General features: G+C 35.2%; 1 protein-coding gene and 1 long non-coding RNA gene across 7 annotated transcripts in view; both read left to right on the top strand.

Moving 5' to 3' along the window:
- The window catches only part of LOC127852358 (uncharacterized), a 39,551-nt gene extending 29,460 nt beyond the window's left edge, over positions 1-10,091 (top strand). For 2 of the 5 annotated variants that reach the window (XM_052386306.1, XM_052386310.1), the window contains exons 12-15: positions 2,901-3,075; positions 7,044-8,915; positions 9,394-9,586; positions 9,752-10,091. In XM_052386306.1, the coding sequence (XP_052242266.1) occupies positions 2,901-3,075; positions 7,044-7,159 (291 nt within the window). In that variant the 3' untranslated portion in view covers positions 7,160-8,915; positions 9,394-9,586; positions 9,752-10,091. Of the gene's footprint in view, positions 1-2,900; positions 3,076-7,043; positions 8,916-9,261; positions 9,587-9,751 lie in introns of all 5 variants that reach the window. The other 3 variants (XM_052386308.1, XM_052386307.1, XM_052386309.1) reach the window with 3 other exon arrangements.
- A 9,510-nt stretch (positions 10,092-19,601) lies between these two features.
- Positions 19,602-20,360, top strand: part of LOC127852361 (uncharacterized) — a 3,040-nt gene continuing 2,281 nt past the window's right edge. The window contains exon 1 of one of the 2 annotated variants that reach the window (XR_008036212.1): positions 19,602-19,685. This is a non-coding gene — a long non-coding RNA (uncharacterized LOC127852361). Of the gene's footprint in view, positions 19,686-20,309 lie in introns of those variants that run through there. The other variant, XR_008036213.1, reaches the window with a different exon arrangement.

The raw sequence follows: 20,360 nt of genomic DNA, 5'->3' as shown, positions 1-20,360 counted from the left end.
CCAATCTTCATGAAATTTGGTCAGAAGATTGGTCTCCTTGTTATCTTGGATGAGTTCAAAAATGGTTACATTTGCATGAAAAATATGGCTGCTAAGGGACAGGGCATTTTTCCTTATATGGCTATATATGGCTATAGTAAAATCTTGTTAACACTCTAGAGGCCACATTTATTGTCTGATCTTCATGAAACTTTGTCAGAAGATTCATCCCAATAATATCTTGGACAAGTTCGACAAAAGTTATATATGATGCCGGTTGGTTGAAGAACATGGCTGCCAGGGGGCGGGGCATTTTTCCTTATATGGCTATAGTAAAACCTTGTTTACACTCTAGAGGCCACATTTATTTTCCGATCTTTGTGAAACTTGGTCAGAAGATTTGTCCCAATGATATCTTGGATGAGTTTTAAAATGGTAACCTTTGCTCGAATAACATGGCTGCCAAGGGGCGGGGCATTTTTCCTTATATGGCTATATATATGGCTATATTAAAATCTTGTTAACACTCTAGAGGCCACATTGATTGTCCAATCTTCATGAAACTTGATTAGAAGATTCATCCCAGTAATATCTTGGACGAGTTTGAAAATGACGCAGGGTAGTTGAAAAACATGGCCGCCAGGAGGCTGGGCATATTTTCCTTATATGGCTATAGTAAAACCTTGTTAACACTCTAGAGGCCACATTTATTTTCCGATCTTCATGAAACTTGCTCGGAAGATTTGTCCCAATGATATCTTGGATGAGTTCAAAAATGGTAATCTTTGCTTGAAAAACATTGCTGCCAAGGGACTGGTCATTTTTCCATATATGGCTATATATGGCTATAGTAAAATCTTGTTAACACTCTAGAGGCCACATTTATTGTCCAATCTATGAAACTTGGTCAGAAGATTCATCCCAATAATATCTTGGATGAGTTCCAGAATGATGCCGGTTGGTTGAAAAACATGGCCGCCAGGAGGTGGGGCATTTTTCCTTATATGGCTATTGTAAAACCTTGTTAACACTCTAGAGGCTACATTTATTTTCCGATCTTCATGAAACTTGGTCAGAAGATTTGTCCCAAGGATATCTTGGATGAGTTCAAAAATGGTAACCTTTGCTTGAAAAACATGGCTACCAATGTGTGTGTCATTTTTCCTTATATGGCTATATTTGGCTATAATAAAATCTTGTTAACACTTTAGAGGCCACATTTACTCTCCGATCTTCTTGAAACTTGGTCAGAAGATTCATCGTGATAATATCTTGGATGAGTTAAAAAATGATGCCGGTTGGTTGAAAAACATGGCCGCCAGGGTGCGGGGCATTTTTCCTTTTATGGCTATAGTAAAACCTTGTTAACACTATAGAGGCCACATTTTTTTTCCAATCTTCATGAAACTTGGTCAGAAGATTTGTCCCAATAATAACTTGTTATCTCAGGTGAGCGACTTTGGGCCTTTCTCCCTTTAGGCCATTCAAGTGTACATTTCTCTCTCTCTCACTCATTAAAGTGTACATTTCTCCCCTATGTCATTAAAATGTACATTTCTCCCCCTCCCCCTATTTTTTTCAAGAGTATGTTTCCCCCCCCCCCCTTGGTCATCAAGTGTACATTTCTCCCCCTTAGCTCATTCAAATTAATATTTCTCCCCCTAGGTCACTCAAGTGTACATTTCTCTCCCTAGGGCATTCAAGATTACATTTCTCCTTCTAGGATACTCAAGGGTATGTTTCTTTCCATTGATTATTTAAGTGTACATTGCCCCTTGCGTCATTGAAATGTACATTTCTCCCCTTAGCTCATTTAAGTGTAAATTTCTTCCCCGTAGGTAGTTCAAGTAAATATTTTTCCTAGTTAATTCAAGTGTGCATTTCACCTACTAGGAACTTCAAGAGTACATTTCTCCAGTAAGTCTTTCAAGTGGACATTTTCCCCCCTAGATAAATTTATGAGTACATTTTTCCCCCGTAGTCATTAAAAAGTAAATTTATGCCCAAGTTTATTCAAAATTACATTTCTCCCACTAGGTCATTCAAGTGTACATTTTTTCCCCAAGGTCATTCAAGAGTACATTTCTCCTGCTAGGTCATTCAAGTGTACATTTCTTTCCATAGCTTATTCAAATGTACATTTATTCCCCTAATTTATTCAAGTGTATAACTCTCCCCCTAGGTTTTAAAATGTAAATTTCTCCCCAACAGTTATTTAAAGTATTTATTGAGTCTCCCCCTAGGTTCTTCAAGTGTACCTTTCTCCCACCTAGGTCATTCAAGTGTACCTTTTAGCCCTAGCTTATTCTAGTGTACATTTCTCTCTCTAAATACATGCAAGTGTACAGTTCTCTACCTTGGATTCAAATGTACATTTCATCCCCTAAATCATTTAAGTGTACATTTTGCCCCTAAGGTCATTAACCCTGATTTATTAAAGTGTACCTTTCTCACCCTAGGTTATAATGCCTCCCTTCGAAGAAGAGGGGGTATATTGTTTTGTTGGATGTAAATCAGTCGGTCTGTTTGACAACCAGTTAGTTTCCAATCAATAACTCGTGAATTAATTAACCGATTGGCTTCATACTTCACATGTGCATTGGCCTTGGACAGTAGATGAACCTTATTGAAATTGTGGTCACTAGGTCAAAGGTCAAGGTCACTGTCACAATAAGTGTGCAATTTTTTTCCGATCAATAACTTGTCAACGAATCAACCTATTTGCTTGATTCTTCACATGTGCATTAGCCTTGGACAGAAGATGACCCATAGTTATAATACTTAAATATTTTCAACCCTATTTGCAAAAAATCCTGTGCCAAGGCCCTGTTTTGGGGGGCATTAGTCTCCTACTGCAGAGCTCTTGTTTAAAGTGTACATTTGTCCCTCCAGGTTGTTAAAGTGTCCATTTGTCCCCTTAGGTTGTTCAAGTGTACATGTCTTGGAGATCGACCAATGAGACGATGCCACAGCTCCAGCTGGCAGCCTTTGACCGCTACTTTGTCAGTGCAGCGTCCACTCAGGAGTTCAAGTTTGTCATCACACCTGAGCAGATGGCTGTTTGGACTGATGCCCAGGGATTTGTGGTCCAGCCAGGTAGGTTTGCAACATATGTGCAGGCCTCTTTAAAAACTGGGCTTAATACATGTGATGAAACAAACTTAATTAAGATTTGTCCGAGGTACCGTTGGTCTCAACTAGACTTGATTTATTCGGCTTTCTAAATTATTTGCATTTAAAGATTTTTTATGACCCCTTTCGAAGAAAAGGGGGTATATAGTTTTCACACTGTCCGTCAGTCTGTCTGTCAGTCTGTCAGTCTCACACTTTTTGTGTCCGCTCTCTAATTCAAACAGTTTTCATCCGATATTTACCAAACTTGGTCAGAAGTGTATCTAGACAATATCTAGGTCAAGTTCGAATATGGGTCATGCTGGGTCAAAAACTAGGTCACGGGGTCTCTTAGTGCATTTCAAGGATTTAGCATGGTGTCCCCTCTCTAATTGAAGTAGTTTTCATCCGATCTTTACCAAACTTGGTCAGAAGTTGTATCTAGACAATATTTAGGTCAAGTTCGAATTGGGTCATGCAGGGTCAAAAACTAGGTCACGGGGTCATTTAGTGCATTTCAAGGATTTAGCATGGTGTCCGCTCTCTAATTGAAGTAGTTTTCATCCGATCTTTACCAAACTTGGTCAGAAGTTGTATCAAGACAATATCTAGGTTAAGTTCGAATATGGGTCATGCCGAGTCAAAAACTAGGTCACGGGGTCACTTAGTGCATTTCAAGGATTTAGTATGGTGTTCGCTCTCTAGTTGAAGAAGTTTTCATCCGATCTTCACCAAATTTGGTCAGAAGTTGTATCTAGACAATATCTAGGTCAAGTTCGAATATGGGTCATGCCGGGTCAAAAACTAGGTCACGGGGTCACTTAGTGCATTTTAATTACTTCTATCAAAGCGTTTATTGGGGGCATATGTCATTCTATGGAGACAGCTCTTGTTTCTTGATGCTTTCAAGATCATTCTGTATATTTTTATTTACATACTGTCCCTGTAAGCCTAAAAGGCAAGACTGTTTGATTAAGAAACTACTGTATATATCCAGATTATGTGTAAAACCAAACATTGATTCTTTGATATATTAAAATACAAATTTATTACCCCTTGATCAGTTGATGTTTTTATGTCCCCCACTATAGTAGTGGGGGACATATTGTTTTTGCCCTGTCTGTTGGTCTGTCTGTTGGTCTGTCTGTTGGTCTGTTGGTCTGTCTGTTTGCGCCAACTTTAACATTTTGCAATAATTTTTGCTATATTGAAGATAGCAACTTCATATTTGGCATGCATGTGTATCTCATGAAGCTGCACTTTTTGAGTGGTGAAAGGTCAAGGTCAAAGTCATCCTTCAAGGTCAGAGGTCAAATATATGTGGCCAAAATCGCTCATTTTATGAATACTTTTGCAATATTGAAGATAGCAACTTGATATTTGGCATGCATGTGTATCTCATGGAGCTGCACATTTTGAGTGGTGAAAGGTCAAGGTCAAGGTCATCCTTCAAGGTCAGAGGTCAAATATATGTGGCCAAAATCGCTCATTTTATGAATTCTTTTGCAATATTGAAGATAGCAACTTGATATTTGGCATGCATGTGCATCTCATGGAGCTGCGCATTTTGAGTGGTGAAAGGTCAAGGTCATCCTTCAAGGTCAGAGGTCAAATATATGTGGCCCAAATCGCTTATTTTATGAATACTTTTGCAATATTGAAGATAGCAACTTGATATTTGGCATGCATGTGTATCTCATGGAGCTGCACATTTTGAGTGGTGAAAGGTCAAGGTCAAGGTCATCCTTCACAAGGTCAAGGTCATCCTACAATGTCAAACATCATATAGGGGGACATTGTGTTTCACAAACACATCTTGTTCACGTTTGTTCCGTCTTGGTTAGTTTATGTGTCACATGTTTTTCCCCTTGGTCACTTGATGGGACACATCTTTGTCCGTTTGGTCACTTGATGGGTCACATGTTTGTCCCATTGGTCACTTGATGGGTCACATGTTTGTGCCCTTGGTCACTTGATGGGTCACATGTTTGTGCCTTTGGTCACTTGATGGGTCACATGCTTGTCCCCTTGGTCACTTGATGGGTCACATGTTTGTCCCCTTGGTCACTTGATGGGTCACATGCTTGTCCCCTTGGTCTCTTGATGGGTCACATCTTTGTCCCCTTGGTCACTTGACGGGGCACATCTTTGTCCCCATGGTCACTTGATGGGTCACATGTTTGTCCCCTTGGTCACTTGATGGGTCACATGTTTGTCCCCTTGGTCACTTGATGGGTCACATGTTTGTCCCCTTGGTCACTTGATGGGTCACATGTTTGTCCCCATGGTCCCTTGATGGGTCACATCTTTGTCCCCTTGGTCACTTGATGGGTCACATGTTTGTCCCCTTGGTCACTTGATGGGTCACATGTTTGTCCCCTTGGTCACATGATGGGTCACATGTTTGTCCCCTTGGTCACTTGATGGGTCACATCTTTTTCCCCTTGGTCACTTGATGGGTCACATGTTTGTCCCCTTGGTCACTTGATGGGTCACATGTTTGTCCCCTTGGTCACTTGATGGGTCACATGTTTGTCCCCTTGGTCACTTGATGGGTCACATGTTTGTCTTCTTGGTCACTTGATGGGGCACATCTTTGTCCCCTTGGTCACTTGATGGGTCACATGTTTGTCCCCTTGGTCACTTGATGGGTCACATGCTAGTTCCGCTTTGTGAGTTGATATGTCACATGTTTGTCCCCTTGGTCACTTGATGGGGCACATGTTTGTCCCCTTGGTCACTTGATGGGGCACATCTTTGTCCCCTTGGTCACTTGATGGGGCACATCTTTGTCCCCTTGGTCACTTGATGGGGCACATCTTTGTCCCTTTGGTCACTTGATGGGGCACATCTTTGTCCCCTTGGTCACTTGATGGGGCACATCTTTGTCCCCTTGGTCACTTGATGGGGCACATCTTTGTCCCTTTGGTCACTTGATGGGGCACATCTTTGTCCCCTTGGTCACTTGATGGGGCACATCTTTGTCCCCTTGGTCACTTGATGGGTCACATGCTTGTCCCCTTGGTCACTTGATGGGGCACATCTTTGTCCCCTTGGTCACTTGATGGGTCACATGCTTGTCCCCTTGGTCACTTGATGGGTAACATGTTTGTCCCCTTGGTCACTTGATGGGTCACATGCTTGTCCCCTTGGTCACTTGATGGGTCACATCTTTGTCCCCTTGGTCACTTGATGGGGCACATCTTTGTCCCCTTGGTCACTTGATGGGTCACATGTTTGTCCCCTTGATCACTTGATGGGTCACATGTTTGTCTCCTTGGTCACTTGATGGGTCACATGTTTGTCCCCTTGGTCACTTGATGGGTCACATGTTTGTCCCCTTGGTCACTTGATGGGTCACATGTTTGTCCCCTTGGTCACTTGATGGGGCACATCTTTGTCCCCTTGATCACTTGATGGGTCACATCTTTGTCCCCTTGGTCACTTGATGGGTCACATGATTGTTCCGCTTTGTGAGTTTATATGTCACATGTTTATTCATGTGTGATCCTATTTTCCACATAACCCAGCTGTTTTGTTGGTTATTTTCCAGCTTAAATAGATATTTGATACAGGTTATGTTGGTTATTTTTCAGACTAGATGTTTATGTTGGTTATTTCCCAGGCTAAATACGTGAAAATGTTGTTTTTTCCCAGACTATATATACATTTACATTGGGGTTATATAAATGTTTCATACATGCTAATGCTGTTATTTTCCAGGTTTCATAGATGCCTATTCTTCACATTGTCAAGTTTACAAAGATAATTATGCAGGTTACTTTTCAAGTTACATAAATTCTTATGCTGGTTATTTTCCAATTTCATATGTGCCTAAATTTGTTATTTTCCAGGTAACATAGATGCCTTTATTTGATATTTTCCAGGTTTCAAAGATGCCTATATTTGTTATTTTCCAAGTTTCTTAGATGCCTATATTTGATATTTTTCAGGTTTCATAGACGTGCATGTTGGTGGACAGCAGCCCAACCAAGCACGCTCTGTTGGGTCCAACATCCTAACCACGTCTTTCCAGATTGTGGGACAGGTCATTTTGGGGCCAAATTAGTCGTCTGTTGAGATATTGTCTAAGTCTTCCAATACCATTCCATGCAAAACATATTTTTCATTATTTCTTTTCAAGATACTTGTATGTTTGGGGAACTTGTTATTGGACAGTGGTGCACATCAGCTGAATGTACTTTGTAGTTAATCATATGGGGTAAATGAATGATGCATATTTCTGACTGAACATGTGTCATGTGTTTCTCACTTCAAGGTAACTTTTTTTATTTGCAGTAAAATTAACCCATGACGAAATTTATTAGAAAAGATTCAAATTTTAAAAATGGTTATGTATCATGTAAATTGATGAAATACTTGTAATTTTCTATGAATGAACAAACTAGCCATGAATGATTTCTGAAGTTATATTTTAAATTAAATTGTTTAATTAATATTTTAAATATTTTGTCAATTATTGCTTATTTAACTGGTGCTAGAGTTAGCATTCATTGTGCAATGCTGGCATTGCTTTGGTTGTTATGAATAGGTGATATCATAGATAGTGGCAACAGGTAATGGATGTCAAAATATAACCATTGAAGCTAATACATTTTAACCATACTATAATAAATTGATAGATCTTTGTATTGTCTTATTATGATGTGGAGAGTGTACCATTTTTGTTTGCCACTATGTCCCACATCCTTAATTTCACAATATACCCATATTTGTAGTTCAATGAGCATTTCAGCTCATCTTTCATGCTTAAAATCTCACAAGATAATGATAATAGTACCTGTTAATATTCAGTGTTGTTTGTAGAACGAATGTTATTGTATCGTTGTTTCATGCAAATTGTTTTCAATTGATCACCAATTTTAATATGTTAAATGAAGTTATTTTAGGAATGTATTACATATGATCAGAAATCGCGTTATCAGAATTGTATGATCATCATTATATTTCATCACAAATAGTTCATGAACTCAATTTTAAATTATATGTTGAAAACATATCAAGTGTTCTTGGTAATGAAAGAAATAAGTGCATTCACAAAAGTCATAAACCTGATTAAGAAAATTATATTTTTCACATATTAATGAAATCTCAATAATATTTAACGTACACAAACTTTTTAGCTCACCTGTCACGAAGTGACATGGTGAACTTATCTGACCGTGTGATGTCCGGCATCCGTTGTGTGTGCGTGTGTGCGTGCGTCCGTCAAAATTTGTTTGTGTAGACAGTAGAGGTCACAGTTTTCATCCAATCTTTATCAAATTTGGTCAGAATGTTTATCTTGATGAAATCTGGGTTGGGAGTGTATTTGGGTCATCTGGAGTCAAAAACTAGGTCACTAGGTCAAAAACAAGGTCACATAATTGGTCAAATAATAGAAAAACCTTGTGTAGACAATAGAGGTCGCAGTTTTCATCCAGTCTTTATGAAATTTGGTCAGAATGTTTATGTTGATAAAATCTGGGTTGGGATTGTATTTGGGTCATCTGGGGTCAAAAACTAGGTAACTAGGTCAAATCATTGAAAAATCGTCAACAATTTGTTTGTGTAGACAGTAGAGGTCACAGTATTCATCCAATGTTTATGAAATTTAGTCAGAATGTTTATCTTGATAACATCTGGGTTGGGATTGTATTTGGGTCATCTTGGGTCAAAAACTAGGTCACTAGGTCAAAAACTAGGTAAACTTATAGAAAAACCTTGTGTAGACAATTGAGGTCGTAGTTTTCATCCAATCTTTATGAAATTTGGTCAGAATGTTTACCTTGATTGTATTTGGATCATCTGGGGTCAAAAACTAGGTCACTAGGTAAAAAACTAGGTCACATAATAGGTCAAATAATAGAAAAATCTTGTGTAGACAATAGAGGTCGCAGTTTTCATCCAATCTTTATGATATTTGGTCAGAATGTTTATCTTGATAAAATCTAGGTTGGGATTGTATTTGGGTCATCTGGGTTCAAAAACTAGGTAACTAGGTTAAACCATTGAAAAATCGTCAACAATTTGTTTGTGTAGACAGTAAAGGTCACAGTATTCATCCAATGATTATGAAATTTGGTCAGAATGTTTATCTTGATAACATCTGGGTTGGGATTGTATTTGGGTCATTTAGGTTAAAAATTTGGTCACTAGGTCAAAAACTAGGTGAACTTATAGAAAAACATTGTGTAGACAATTGAGGTCGTAGTTTTCGTCCAATCTTTATGAAATTTAGTCAGAATGTTTATCTTGATTGTATTTGGATCATCTGGGGTCAAAAACTAGGTCAAAAACTAGGTCAAATAATAGAAAAACCTTGTGTAGACAATAGAGGTCGCAGTTTTCATCCAATCTGTATGAAATTTGCTCAGAATGTTTATCTTGATGAAATATGGATTGTGATTGTATTTGGTTCATCTGGGGTCAAAAAACTAGGTCACTAGGTAAAATAATAAAAAAACCGTCAACAATTTGTTTGTAGACAGTAGAGGTCACAGTTTTCATCCAATCTTTATGAAATTTGGTCAGAATGTTTATCTTGAAGAAATCTGAGCTAGGATTGTAATTGGGTCATCTGGGGTCAAAAACTATGTCACTAGGTCAAAAACTAGGTCACCAGTTGAAATAATAGAAAAACCTTGTATAGACAATAGAGGTCGCAGTTTTCATCCAATCTTTATGAAATTTGGTCAGAATGTTTATCTTGGTGAAATCTGGGTTGGGATTGTATTTGGGTCATCTTGAGTCAAAAACTAGGTCACTAGGTCAATTAATAGAAAAACCTTGTGATGACAATAGAGGTCACAGTTTTCATCCAATCTGTATGAAATTTGGTCAGAATGTTTATCATGATGAAAACTGGGTTGGGATTGTATTTGGTTAGTCAGGTGAGCGATTCAGGGCCATCGCGGCCCTCTTGTTTAAATATGGTTTTATTTAAAGAGAAAATATGCTGCTTTTGTGTTGTTGTTGTTGTTATGAATAAATATTTGTTTAACTTGTGTATATGAGAAAACTATATCACTAGGACAGGCAAAACGATGTAAATTAACCTTTGAACCGAAATAAATGCCTTGTATCAATGAATAGATAAAAGGTTTTATGCCAGAGGCTTATTGCGCTCAGCTGTGTAACTTCTAGGAATGAAAACTATGCGGATGAAATTATGTGATAGATAAGCATGTCAGTTGAAATAAGACAATGCTAATGTCAGGAATGTAAGGCTACTATTCCATCTGGCCGCATCCGCATACCCGCATCCGCAAAAAAATAGAGTCAGTTGAAATGCACTGTGCTTATTCCATTCATCCGCATCCGCATATCCGCACGCACAATAGGCGTCCACAAAAGAACGCTCAAGTGAGCATTCTAATGAGGATGCGGACAAGATACGGACTGCATTAAGCACGATGAGGAAAGCTGGCATGTCAAAAAGCAACTGAAAAAACTCGTTGAAAATTACCCAGAATTATACAACCAACGCAGTTCTGCATAATGGGACTCACTTTAAATGTTTGGAAAAGCATAGCCAAGGCACTAGAAGAAGATATTTCAGGTATTTAACATTTGTATTCTTTTACAAGCAGAATGATGATTTGTACCTTATATCTACTTAAATTCAGGATTGTCCTACATAATAATTATCTCAATTATAATTTTCATTATAAATCTACATAAATTGGGGGCAAATTCTGCAGCCTTTAATTTTCACTGAATATATTTTTAAAGAAGGGATTGTTCTGTGGCTGTGTATTGAACTGCTTATCCCTTCCATCTCCAGAGTATTTAATCAATACAAATTGTGTTAAAGGTTGTGTCTTCAAGTATATTCCATAGGATTTTATGTAGATTGTTAAGGTGATCGTAATGCACCAAGGGTGCAATTATTAACCAGCATAGTGCAGCAATGTGCTTTTATTCACCATCATAATGTAGCCAAGTGCTACATGTATAATTTACCATCATAATGCAGCAAAATGCTAGGATGTACCATTATATTGCAGCAGGCTCCTATGATTTAACATTACAATCCAGCAATGTGCTATGATTAAACATCACAAGGCGGCAGTGATCTATGATTTACCATTATCATGCAGCAATTTGCTATGATTTACAATCATAATGCAGCAATGTGTTATGATTTATCATCATACTGCACTGATGTGCTATGATTTACCTTTTAATTATTAACCTATTTTAAGCAAACTTAGTTTCTGATGGAATAGCCTCCTCTGGTCGATTAGCTAAATTAAATAAATAGTTTTAAATAATAATAATATTTTATTTAGCAATATCTTGATTTTTCTTGTGATCATTTTCTTGTTGTTTATTTAAGACGAGTTCCAATAGCCTAGACTTAACAGGAAACGCCCCACAACATAACATTATATATAGGAATGATAACACTCGAAACAAAATGCATGTGCTTATCAATTATGTATCTTAGTGTACACGTGCTTAATACTTTTTATTTCTGCCCAAATTGTCAAATGGGTTGACCGATTTTCGGATAAAAATTAGTACCAATCATCATAAGATGTGCCTCATCAGCTGCATATCTAAAACCTATATGTACAATATATTTTTTTTCTATATTTAATACTATGTCGATTAACCTCATGCCTACATATTTGAAGATGAAATTACTCAATAAGATGTTACTATTATTTTGCTCCAAAACCAGTTTTTTCCGGATTCTGTGAATAATTTGAGGCCCAAGAAAGACGCTGAAGCTTCGTTACCACGGTCGTGCAGTCCAAAACGGGCGTCACGTTTGGCGTCACATTACTGATCTCGGTATTCTTGTGATTTTAGACTTACTTCAATAAGAGCCCTGTCATCTCTTTTGCACTCGACTACAATATGTGCCGACTTTGACGGTCTGATCTTCAGTTTAGATCCGATAACATAAGGTTGCGATTCGACACGATAGGGTTCACCAAATCAGTCCGTTTTTATACCACGTGACACCTGACCGTACGTTTATCAATAATCAATACCGTCAAAAAACATTGAAAACAATATGTCTTGTTCATTCGACATCGACACAATTTTTCGATTATTTCATATGACGTCATACAGTTCAAGGTTGTGTTTTACATAATGTCTCACTCGGTCATCATCAGAAATGACGAGGCTTTACCTTCAGATATGCAGTTTTCTATTTAAAATGTGTTTAATAGTGGATTATCGCAAATTTGAAATGCAGCCGCGCAAAGTAAGAAATTAGTAATTATTTTGGAATAAACTGGTCGTGGCGGATAAATATATCGTCAGAATAAGTCATGGATAGTAAGTTGGTTCCTTTTTCCTAGTTCCTTATTCAAATAATGAATAAGGAACTGTTCCTTATTCCTTATTCACTCGTAACATATTTGTTAAAGGGTTTTAAAGAACAATAATGCAAACATTTCTAACAAAAAAAATAACTCTAATACATTTACTTTATGTATAACGTTATATATTCATGTTTCTTCTTCGCGCTTGCATTAGATTTCTTGTTTAAACCGAACCGATATTCTCTAATTCGAATACTAATTTCACATCAACAAAACCTAAAGCATAAACTATTATTTTGCATGTATGTGATAAAAAAATCAATCTTGTACATTTAAATATGTTTGTTTTTTATTTATAATCCAGTTGCTTATTCGAGGCTGAATAAGGAAAAAGGAATAAGGAATTGGTTCCTTATTCAAGCCGAATAAGGAACTGGCATTTTCTTACTTAAACATCAATAAAATTGATCCAAAATTAACCACATAAAAATGAACTAGGTATTTATATATTGGTTGTATATGTAAAATTCTAATTGCAATACATTTTTACTAAGTTTTAAGTGATGATTATCCAGTTCCTTATTCAGTGTAAATAAGGAATAAGGAACTGGTTCGTTATTCCTTATTCAAATCGAATAGGGAACTGGAATTTTCCTACTAAACAAACTATTAAAATGAACCAAGGAGACCAACAAATCAATGAAAATCATTGTAAATGTAGGTTGGGTATAAAAAACATTATATGCAGTACATCTCTAATAAGTTTCAATTAATGATAACATAGTTCCTTATTCGTATTGAAAAATGAATAAGGAACTGGTTGACGCATCGAAATCGCTCTTCATCCTTAATCATATCCCCTTGTAACTGTTTAGGTATAAGAACGGAATGGGATAGCTAAATCATGACTGGTATTCAGCTATCAAAAAGTTTTCTCTAGAAGTTAGGGTCAGAAAAAACTTCAAGCACTGTATCAGACATATAAATTTAAAAAATCTTACATTAAAAAAAGCCAATAATAACGAATATATAGCTGTGCTATTCTAGAATGATCCGAATTTAAATATCCGAAATTATGGCCTTTGAATACGGAATTAGCGTAAAGTTAGTTCCTTATTCGGAAGCCTGTATTTCGGAAAATCACTTTCGGATATTTTATATTTAAGATGTAGTGTGGGTTATTTAAGCATGATTATGTTATATGAACGTATTCTGTCACATTTCCTTTTATATACTATGTCACTATACACGCTGAAAACAAGTAGTATGCAGTGGATAATTAGGAAATGGTATTGCCTTTCTCAAACATGAATTAAAATTAACCAAATAATATAAAATGTCGATGAAAATCATGGTATATGTAGGTTCGAAGTTAAAAATATTTATTGCAATATATTTCTGCCTCGTATATTTTAATAATAACACAGTTCCTTATTCAGTGCAAATAAGAAATAAGGAACTGGTTCCTTATTCCTGATTCAAATCGAATAAGGAACTGGCTTTTTCATACCAAACAAACTATTAAAATGAACCAAAGAGACAAATAAATCAATGAAAATCTTTGTAAATTTAGGTTCGGAATCAAAAACATTAATTGCAGTACATCTCTTCTATGTTTCATTTAATGATTTTTCATTAGGAATAAGGAACGAGTTCCGTACTCCTTTTTCAATCCGAATAAAGAACTAGGTTATCATTAAATGAAACATATAAGGGATGTACTGCAATTAATGTTTTTGATACCCAACCTAAATTAACAATGATTTTCATTGATTAATTGGTCTCTTTGGTTCATTTTAATAGTTTGTTAAGTAGGGAAATGCCAGTTCCTTATTCGATTTGAATAAGGAACAAGGAACTAGTTCCTTATTACTTTTTCAATCCGAATAAGGAACTATGTTATCATTGAATGAAACTTAATAGAGATGTGCTGCAATTAATATTTTTTTTATACCCAACCTACATTTACAATGATTTTCATTGATTTATTGGTCCCTTTGGTTAATTTTAATATTTTGTTTAGTATAAAAATTCCAGTTCCTTATTCAATTTGAATAAGGAATAAGGAACTTTTTCCTTATTCAAACTGAATAAGGAACTATGTTATCATTAAATAAAACAAAGTAGAAATGTAATGCAATTGATATTTATTACACCCGACATACATTTACAATAATTTCCGTTGATTTATTCGTCTCGTTGGTTCATTTTGACTTATACTTTATAGAAAGAAAATTCCAGTTCCTATTCGATTTGAATAAGTAATAAGGAACCAGTTCCTTATTCACACTGAATAAGGAACTGGATAATCATCACTTAAAACTTAGTAGAAATATATTGCTATTAAAAGTTTACATATACAACCAATATATAAATAATATGTTCATTTATATGAGGTTAATTTTGGATCAATGTCATTGATGTTGAAGTAAAAAAATGCCAGTACCTGATTCGGCTTGAATAAGGAATAAGGATCTGGTTCCTTCCTTATTCAGCCTAGAATAAGTAACTGGATTATAAAAAAACAACAACATGTTTATATGTACAAGATTGTTTTTTTATCACATACATGTAAAATAATAGCATATGCTTTAGGTTATGTTGATGTGAAGTTAATATTCGAAGTATAAAATATCTGTTTTGTTTAAACTAGAAATCCTATGCAAGCCCGAATAAGAACATGAATATGTAACGTAATACATAAAGTAAATGTATAAGAGTTATTTTGTTTTGATTTACTTTAGAAATGTTTGCATTATTGTTCTTTATAACCCTATAACAAATATGTTACGCGTGAATAAAAAAATAAGGAACAGTTCCTTATTCCTTATTTGAATAAGGAATAAGGAACTAGGAAAAAGGAACCAACTTACTATCCATGAATAAGCCATTGTTTTCATAGATGTTTATTTCGACATTTTCGTACAGGTCTATCTTATTTCGTTCCAACTAAATTTTCTAAAAAATAATACTGCCAACATATTGTCACTGAAGTATTTCAAGCATACAGTAGGAACGATGAAGATACATAGACACTTACTTTTACAGCATAGTCTTTTGAAAGTGTTGAGTAAATAACTTAAACTTGATTGAGGTTGCCAATAAAATAAAGCTGTTGTCAAGAGAGTGCAGATGGTATAAATTGAAAAGTTGATTGAAATATTCATTACCTTTATCCCTGCATGCATGAGGAAACTGGTGCTTATTCAGTTCCCCATTTATGCTTGGAAAGTCGTCGAAGGCTGGAGTTATTACCAAGTTCATAATAACTTCATTGAATTCCGCCATTACTTAGGGAAGTAACTGCGCGTGGACCAGTTTATGGATATGAAAAACACATAAAAGGGCTTGAACGGCACGTGAATCGCCTTGTTAATACACGATTTCTCCCAATCAAGCTCTCCTTTTGCCAAGATTCTGCACCCCGCCAGAGGGCATTATATATAGAGTTTATGCAATAATATGTCTTGTTTATTCGACATCGACAAACAAATCGATTATTTCATATGATGTCATACAGTTCAAGGTTGTGTTTTACATATTCCTCACTCGGTCATCATCAGAAATGACGAGGCTTCACCTTCGGATAGGCAGTTTGCTATTTATTTAAAATGTGTTTAAACAATGAATTAATGCAAATTTGAAATGCAGCCGCGCAAGGTTAGTAATGAGGAATTATTTTGGAATTTACTGGTCGTGACGGATAAATATATCGTCAGAATAAGTCATTGTTTTCATAGATGCATGTTTCTTTCGAACCGGTCTATCTTATTAAGTTATTTCGTTCCAACTAAAACATAAACTACATAAACACTTACAATACAGCATAGTCTTTTGAAAGTGTTGAGTAAATAACCTTAACTTCATTGGCGTTGCCAATACAATAAAGCTGTTGTCAAGAGAGTACAGATGGTATAATTAGAAAAGTGGATTTCAATATTCATTGCCTTTATCCCTGCATGCATGAGGAAACTGGTGCTTATTCAGTTCCCCATTTATGCCTGGAAAGTCTTCGAAGGCTGGAGTTATTAACAAAGTTCTAAGGGAAGTTACTGCGCGTGGACAAGTTTATGGATATAAAAACTCATAACAGGGCTTGAACGGCACGTGAATCGCCTTGTTAATACACGATTTCTCCCGTTCAAGCCTTCCTTTTGCCAAGTTTCTGCAGCCCGCCAGAGGGCATTATAGATAAAGTTTATGCAATATTATTTATATTTGCCCGCTTTCGACGTCATTTTGTTACTATTCATAGTAATGATATGTAATATGACTTGAAATGATGACCCCGTAAACCACGAGTAATAATACACGTTCAATTGTGGAACCAAACGTGATAGACAAATTGAAAAGTGGTATAATTTAGAAACAATACTGGACGACTGTGCTCGGCACATGCTTAAATCTTTAGCACGCGAGGCATCTTGCTACGCAACCAGAAAACGTTGAACTCAAATGAAAGTGATGTGTATGTCTGAAGAGAAAAAACACACAAGATTAGAAATGAGAGATGATGAGACAGTTACTGGAGATTCCATTGATCTCTGTGATGCAGCTTTTGATCGTTTCATGCACGTATTGAACAATGATGTACATACATTGATCGAAACAGATGCAATAAGCGACGACCGACGCACGGGAAAGCCAAAACAAACAATTTCTTGATAAAGGATGAAATGGATGAATGCCCTAAAGCAAGAAACTACTACAGGACCATTAAGAGCAAGACAGATGATTTAGTGCTGTTATAGTACCACGACGGGTAAGATGCTGGAATAACGCCAACAGAAAAAGGAAATATTTACTTGATAACATTTTGAAAAAGTAATCAACAGCCAATACCGATAACTATATTCAAGAAGGAAACGGAAATGGTATTATTGCATAAACTCTATCTATAATGCCCTCTGGCGGGTGCAGAAACTTGACAAAAGGAGGGCTTCAACGGGAGAAATCGTGTATAAACAAGACGATTCACGTGCCGTTCAAGCCCTGTTATGTGTTTTTCATATCCATAAACTGATCCACGCGCAGTTACTTCCCATTTTCATAGGATTTAATGACGTTATTATAAACTTTGTTAATAACTCCAGCCTTCGACGACTTTCCAAGCATAAATGGGGAACTGAATAAGCACCAGTTTCCTCATGCATGCAGGGATAAAGGCAATGAATATTTTAATCCACTTTTCAAATTATATCTACCATCTGTACTCTCTTGACAACAGCTTTAAGCCTTTATTTATTAGCAACGTCAATGAAGTTAAGGTTATTTACTGAACATTTTCAAAAGACTATGCTGTAATTGTAAGTGTTAATGTACCTTCAACGTTCCTGCTGTATGCTTGAAATACTTCAGTGACAATATGTTGGCAGTATTAATGTTTAGAAAATTTAGAAAATTTAGTTGGAACGAAATAAGATACAGTAGACCTGTACATCTATAAAAACAATGACTTATTCTGACGATATATTTATCCGTCACGACCAGTAAATTCCAATATAATTCCTTGATACAGAGCATTTCTCACTTTGCGCGTCTGCATTTCAACTTTGCATTAATCCACTGTTAAACACATTTTAAATAGAAAACTGCCTATCCGAAGGTAAAGCCTCGTCCTTTCTGATGATGACCGAGTGAGGCATTATGTAAAACACAACCTTGAACTGTATGACGTCATATGAAATAATCGAATTATTTTGTCGATGTCGAATGAACAAGACATATTGTTTTCAATGTTATTTTGGTATGTGTGATTTGGTAATGTTATAATAGCGAAATACACATTTTCTCGGACATGATCATCTGCGGGCTGCTGCGCACTCGGACAGGAACGGATTTTTCGAGCGCCCGCAGATGATCATGCCCTCGAAAACGTGAATTATCCCTATATTGGTGTTGATGGAGGGAGGCGTTATATTAAAGAAAATGCTGTTAAGGCAGTGAACCGAGGGAAAGGAAAATCGAAAGAATGAAAAAGGCTCATACAATATCTTTTTTCGGTAGACATCCGTTATCGCCCTTGTAAAAAAGTAAATATTTATTTAATTCAATAAAAAAAGTTCAAACTGTTTTGGGTGGGTATGAAGCCTTGAAAAACACCGTCAGAAGAAGGACATATTGCTCAATAAGAAATGTACGTGCTTTAATAATAATAATAATAATAATAACAATAATAATAATAACAATAATAATAATAATAATAATAATAATAAAATCAATAATAATAATAATAATAATAATAATAATAATAATAATATTATTATTATTATTATTATTATTATTATTATTATCATTATAACACTAATAATAATAAAAATCATTAAGACTATTTTTACTATTAATAATACTATTATTAAACTTAAAATCAGCATTAATTTAGAAAGGTTCGCCAAATTGCGTATATATGTGTTGTAACCTGAGTTTACAACAGTTAGCAAATTACATTGAAATAGTATTGATAGGTTCCTAGCTTAGCCGTAATACGTTAATATACAGGGAGGTAACACTCTTTACAAAGTTTCCACTACTTCCATCAGTGGCCTACCCTAATTCTGGTTTTAACTTTTGCCACAAGTTGTTTCTCAATATTAAATTAAAGTTTATAAAGTATTTATTTCCTATACTTTACTTTAGCTTCTTGTTGCAAATGTGTTTTTTAAAAAATCAAAAAGAAAAGGCATTTTTCCAAAATATAACACTTAAGCATTTCGACAAGCAATTTAAAAGTTTGAAAAAAGTATCTAAATAACAGTTTTTCATCCTTAAATACTACAATATAAATCTTACAAAATATTTCAAGTCGATACTACATGTATGTATATATATATATATATATATATATATATATATATATATATATATATATATATATATATATATATATATATATATATATATATATATATATCGACTAACAAAGTCGACCACTTCTGTCCAAATAGCGTTAGGAAAATTGGCTAATATCGATATCGCTACATTAAGATGAAATTTACATGTATAATGCCAAATAATTTACAAATATTTATTAAGTTAAATTGATGATAAATAGATAATAGCAAACTGTTTTAACCATTACGCTAACACATAAATCAAGTGGTAGAGCTAACCTGGTTTTTCTACCGACACATTTTAAAATACATTTCTTCAATGTGGATAAAATGGTATGCCTCGCTAAAATAATCGTGGCTCTGCGCGTAGTTTACTTCCTCATTCATTCAGTTTTAAAATGTAGGAGCGTAAAGAACGAAAAAATAATGTGGCGTTACAAGCTTCCCTGTGTTTTTATACTGGCTACGGTCACAATTAATGGTAAATACATGAAGTTTTATATTTATATGTGTTGGCACGTTTATATGCCATGTCTTAACGCTTTTACTGTTGTAACCATATAGTGAATTTGTCTAAAAATATTAATGAGTCGCTAATCTTATTAAGTTTTTCTAAGTAAAAATGTAAAAATATTTAAGCGAGTATGATCTTTAATATTATATTAACTAATCACAGTATATAACATACTATTATATCTTTCATTACTCATAGAATGTTGCATGTGTGTATACCTGTTGAGATTATGGTTGCTTTACTTATTGTCACGTTGACAGTCTTTTTTAAAACATATCGAACTGAGAAATAGAGTTACATACGAAGGAAATAAATATTAAATTCACTAAGAGGGTATTTATTTATGGTAAGTGATGCATTATGCAACAAATTAAACACGGGGCAAAAGCACGCGACAAGCATGAAAACCAACTTTATTAAACGTATATATTGGTATGAAATGTCTTTAATAATAATTACACATCGACTAAAAATTACATTTGCATATAAAAGTACTCATATTTTTGCCTTCTATATCATTAAGGCTACATAGACCCCTTTATTACACACAATCACTAAGAATTAATGACCATATCCAATTTCATTTTATGTTTAAAAAACACAACATTGCACTCTGGTGATCAAAGGTCAACAAACGACAAC

This window comes from Dreissena polymorpha, chromosome 12, assembly GCF_020536995.1.
Source record: "Dreissena polymorpha isolate Duluth1 chromosome 12, UMN_Dpol_1.0, whole genome shotgun sequence".
Taxonomy (NCBI): domain Eukaryota; kingdom Metazoa; phylum Mollusca; class Bivalvia; order Myida; family Dreissenidae; genus Dreissena; species Dreissena polymorpha.
This window is presented reverse-complemented; position numbering and strand designations above follow the sequence as displayed.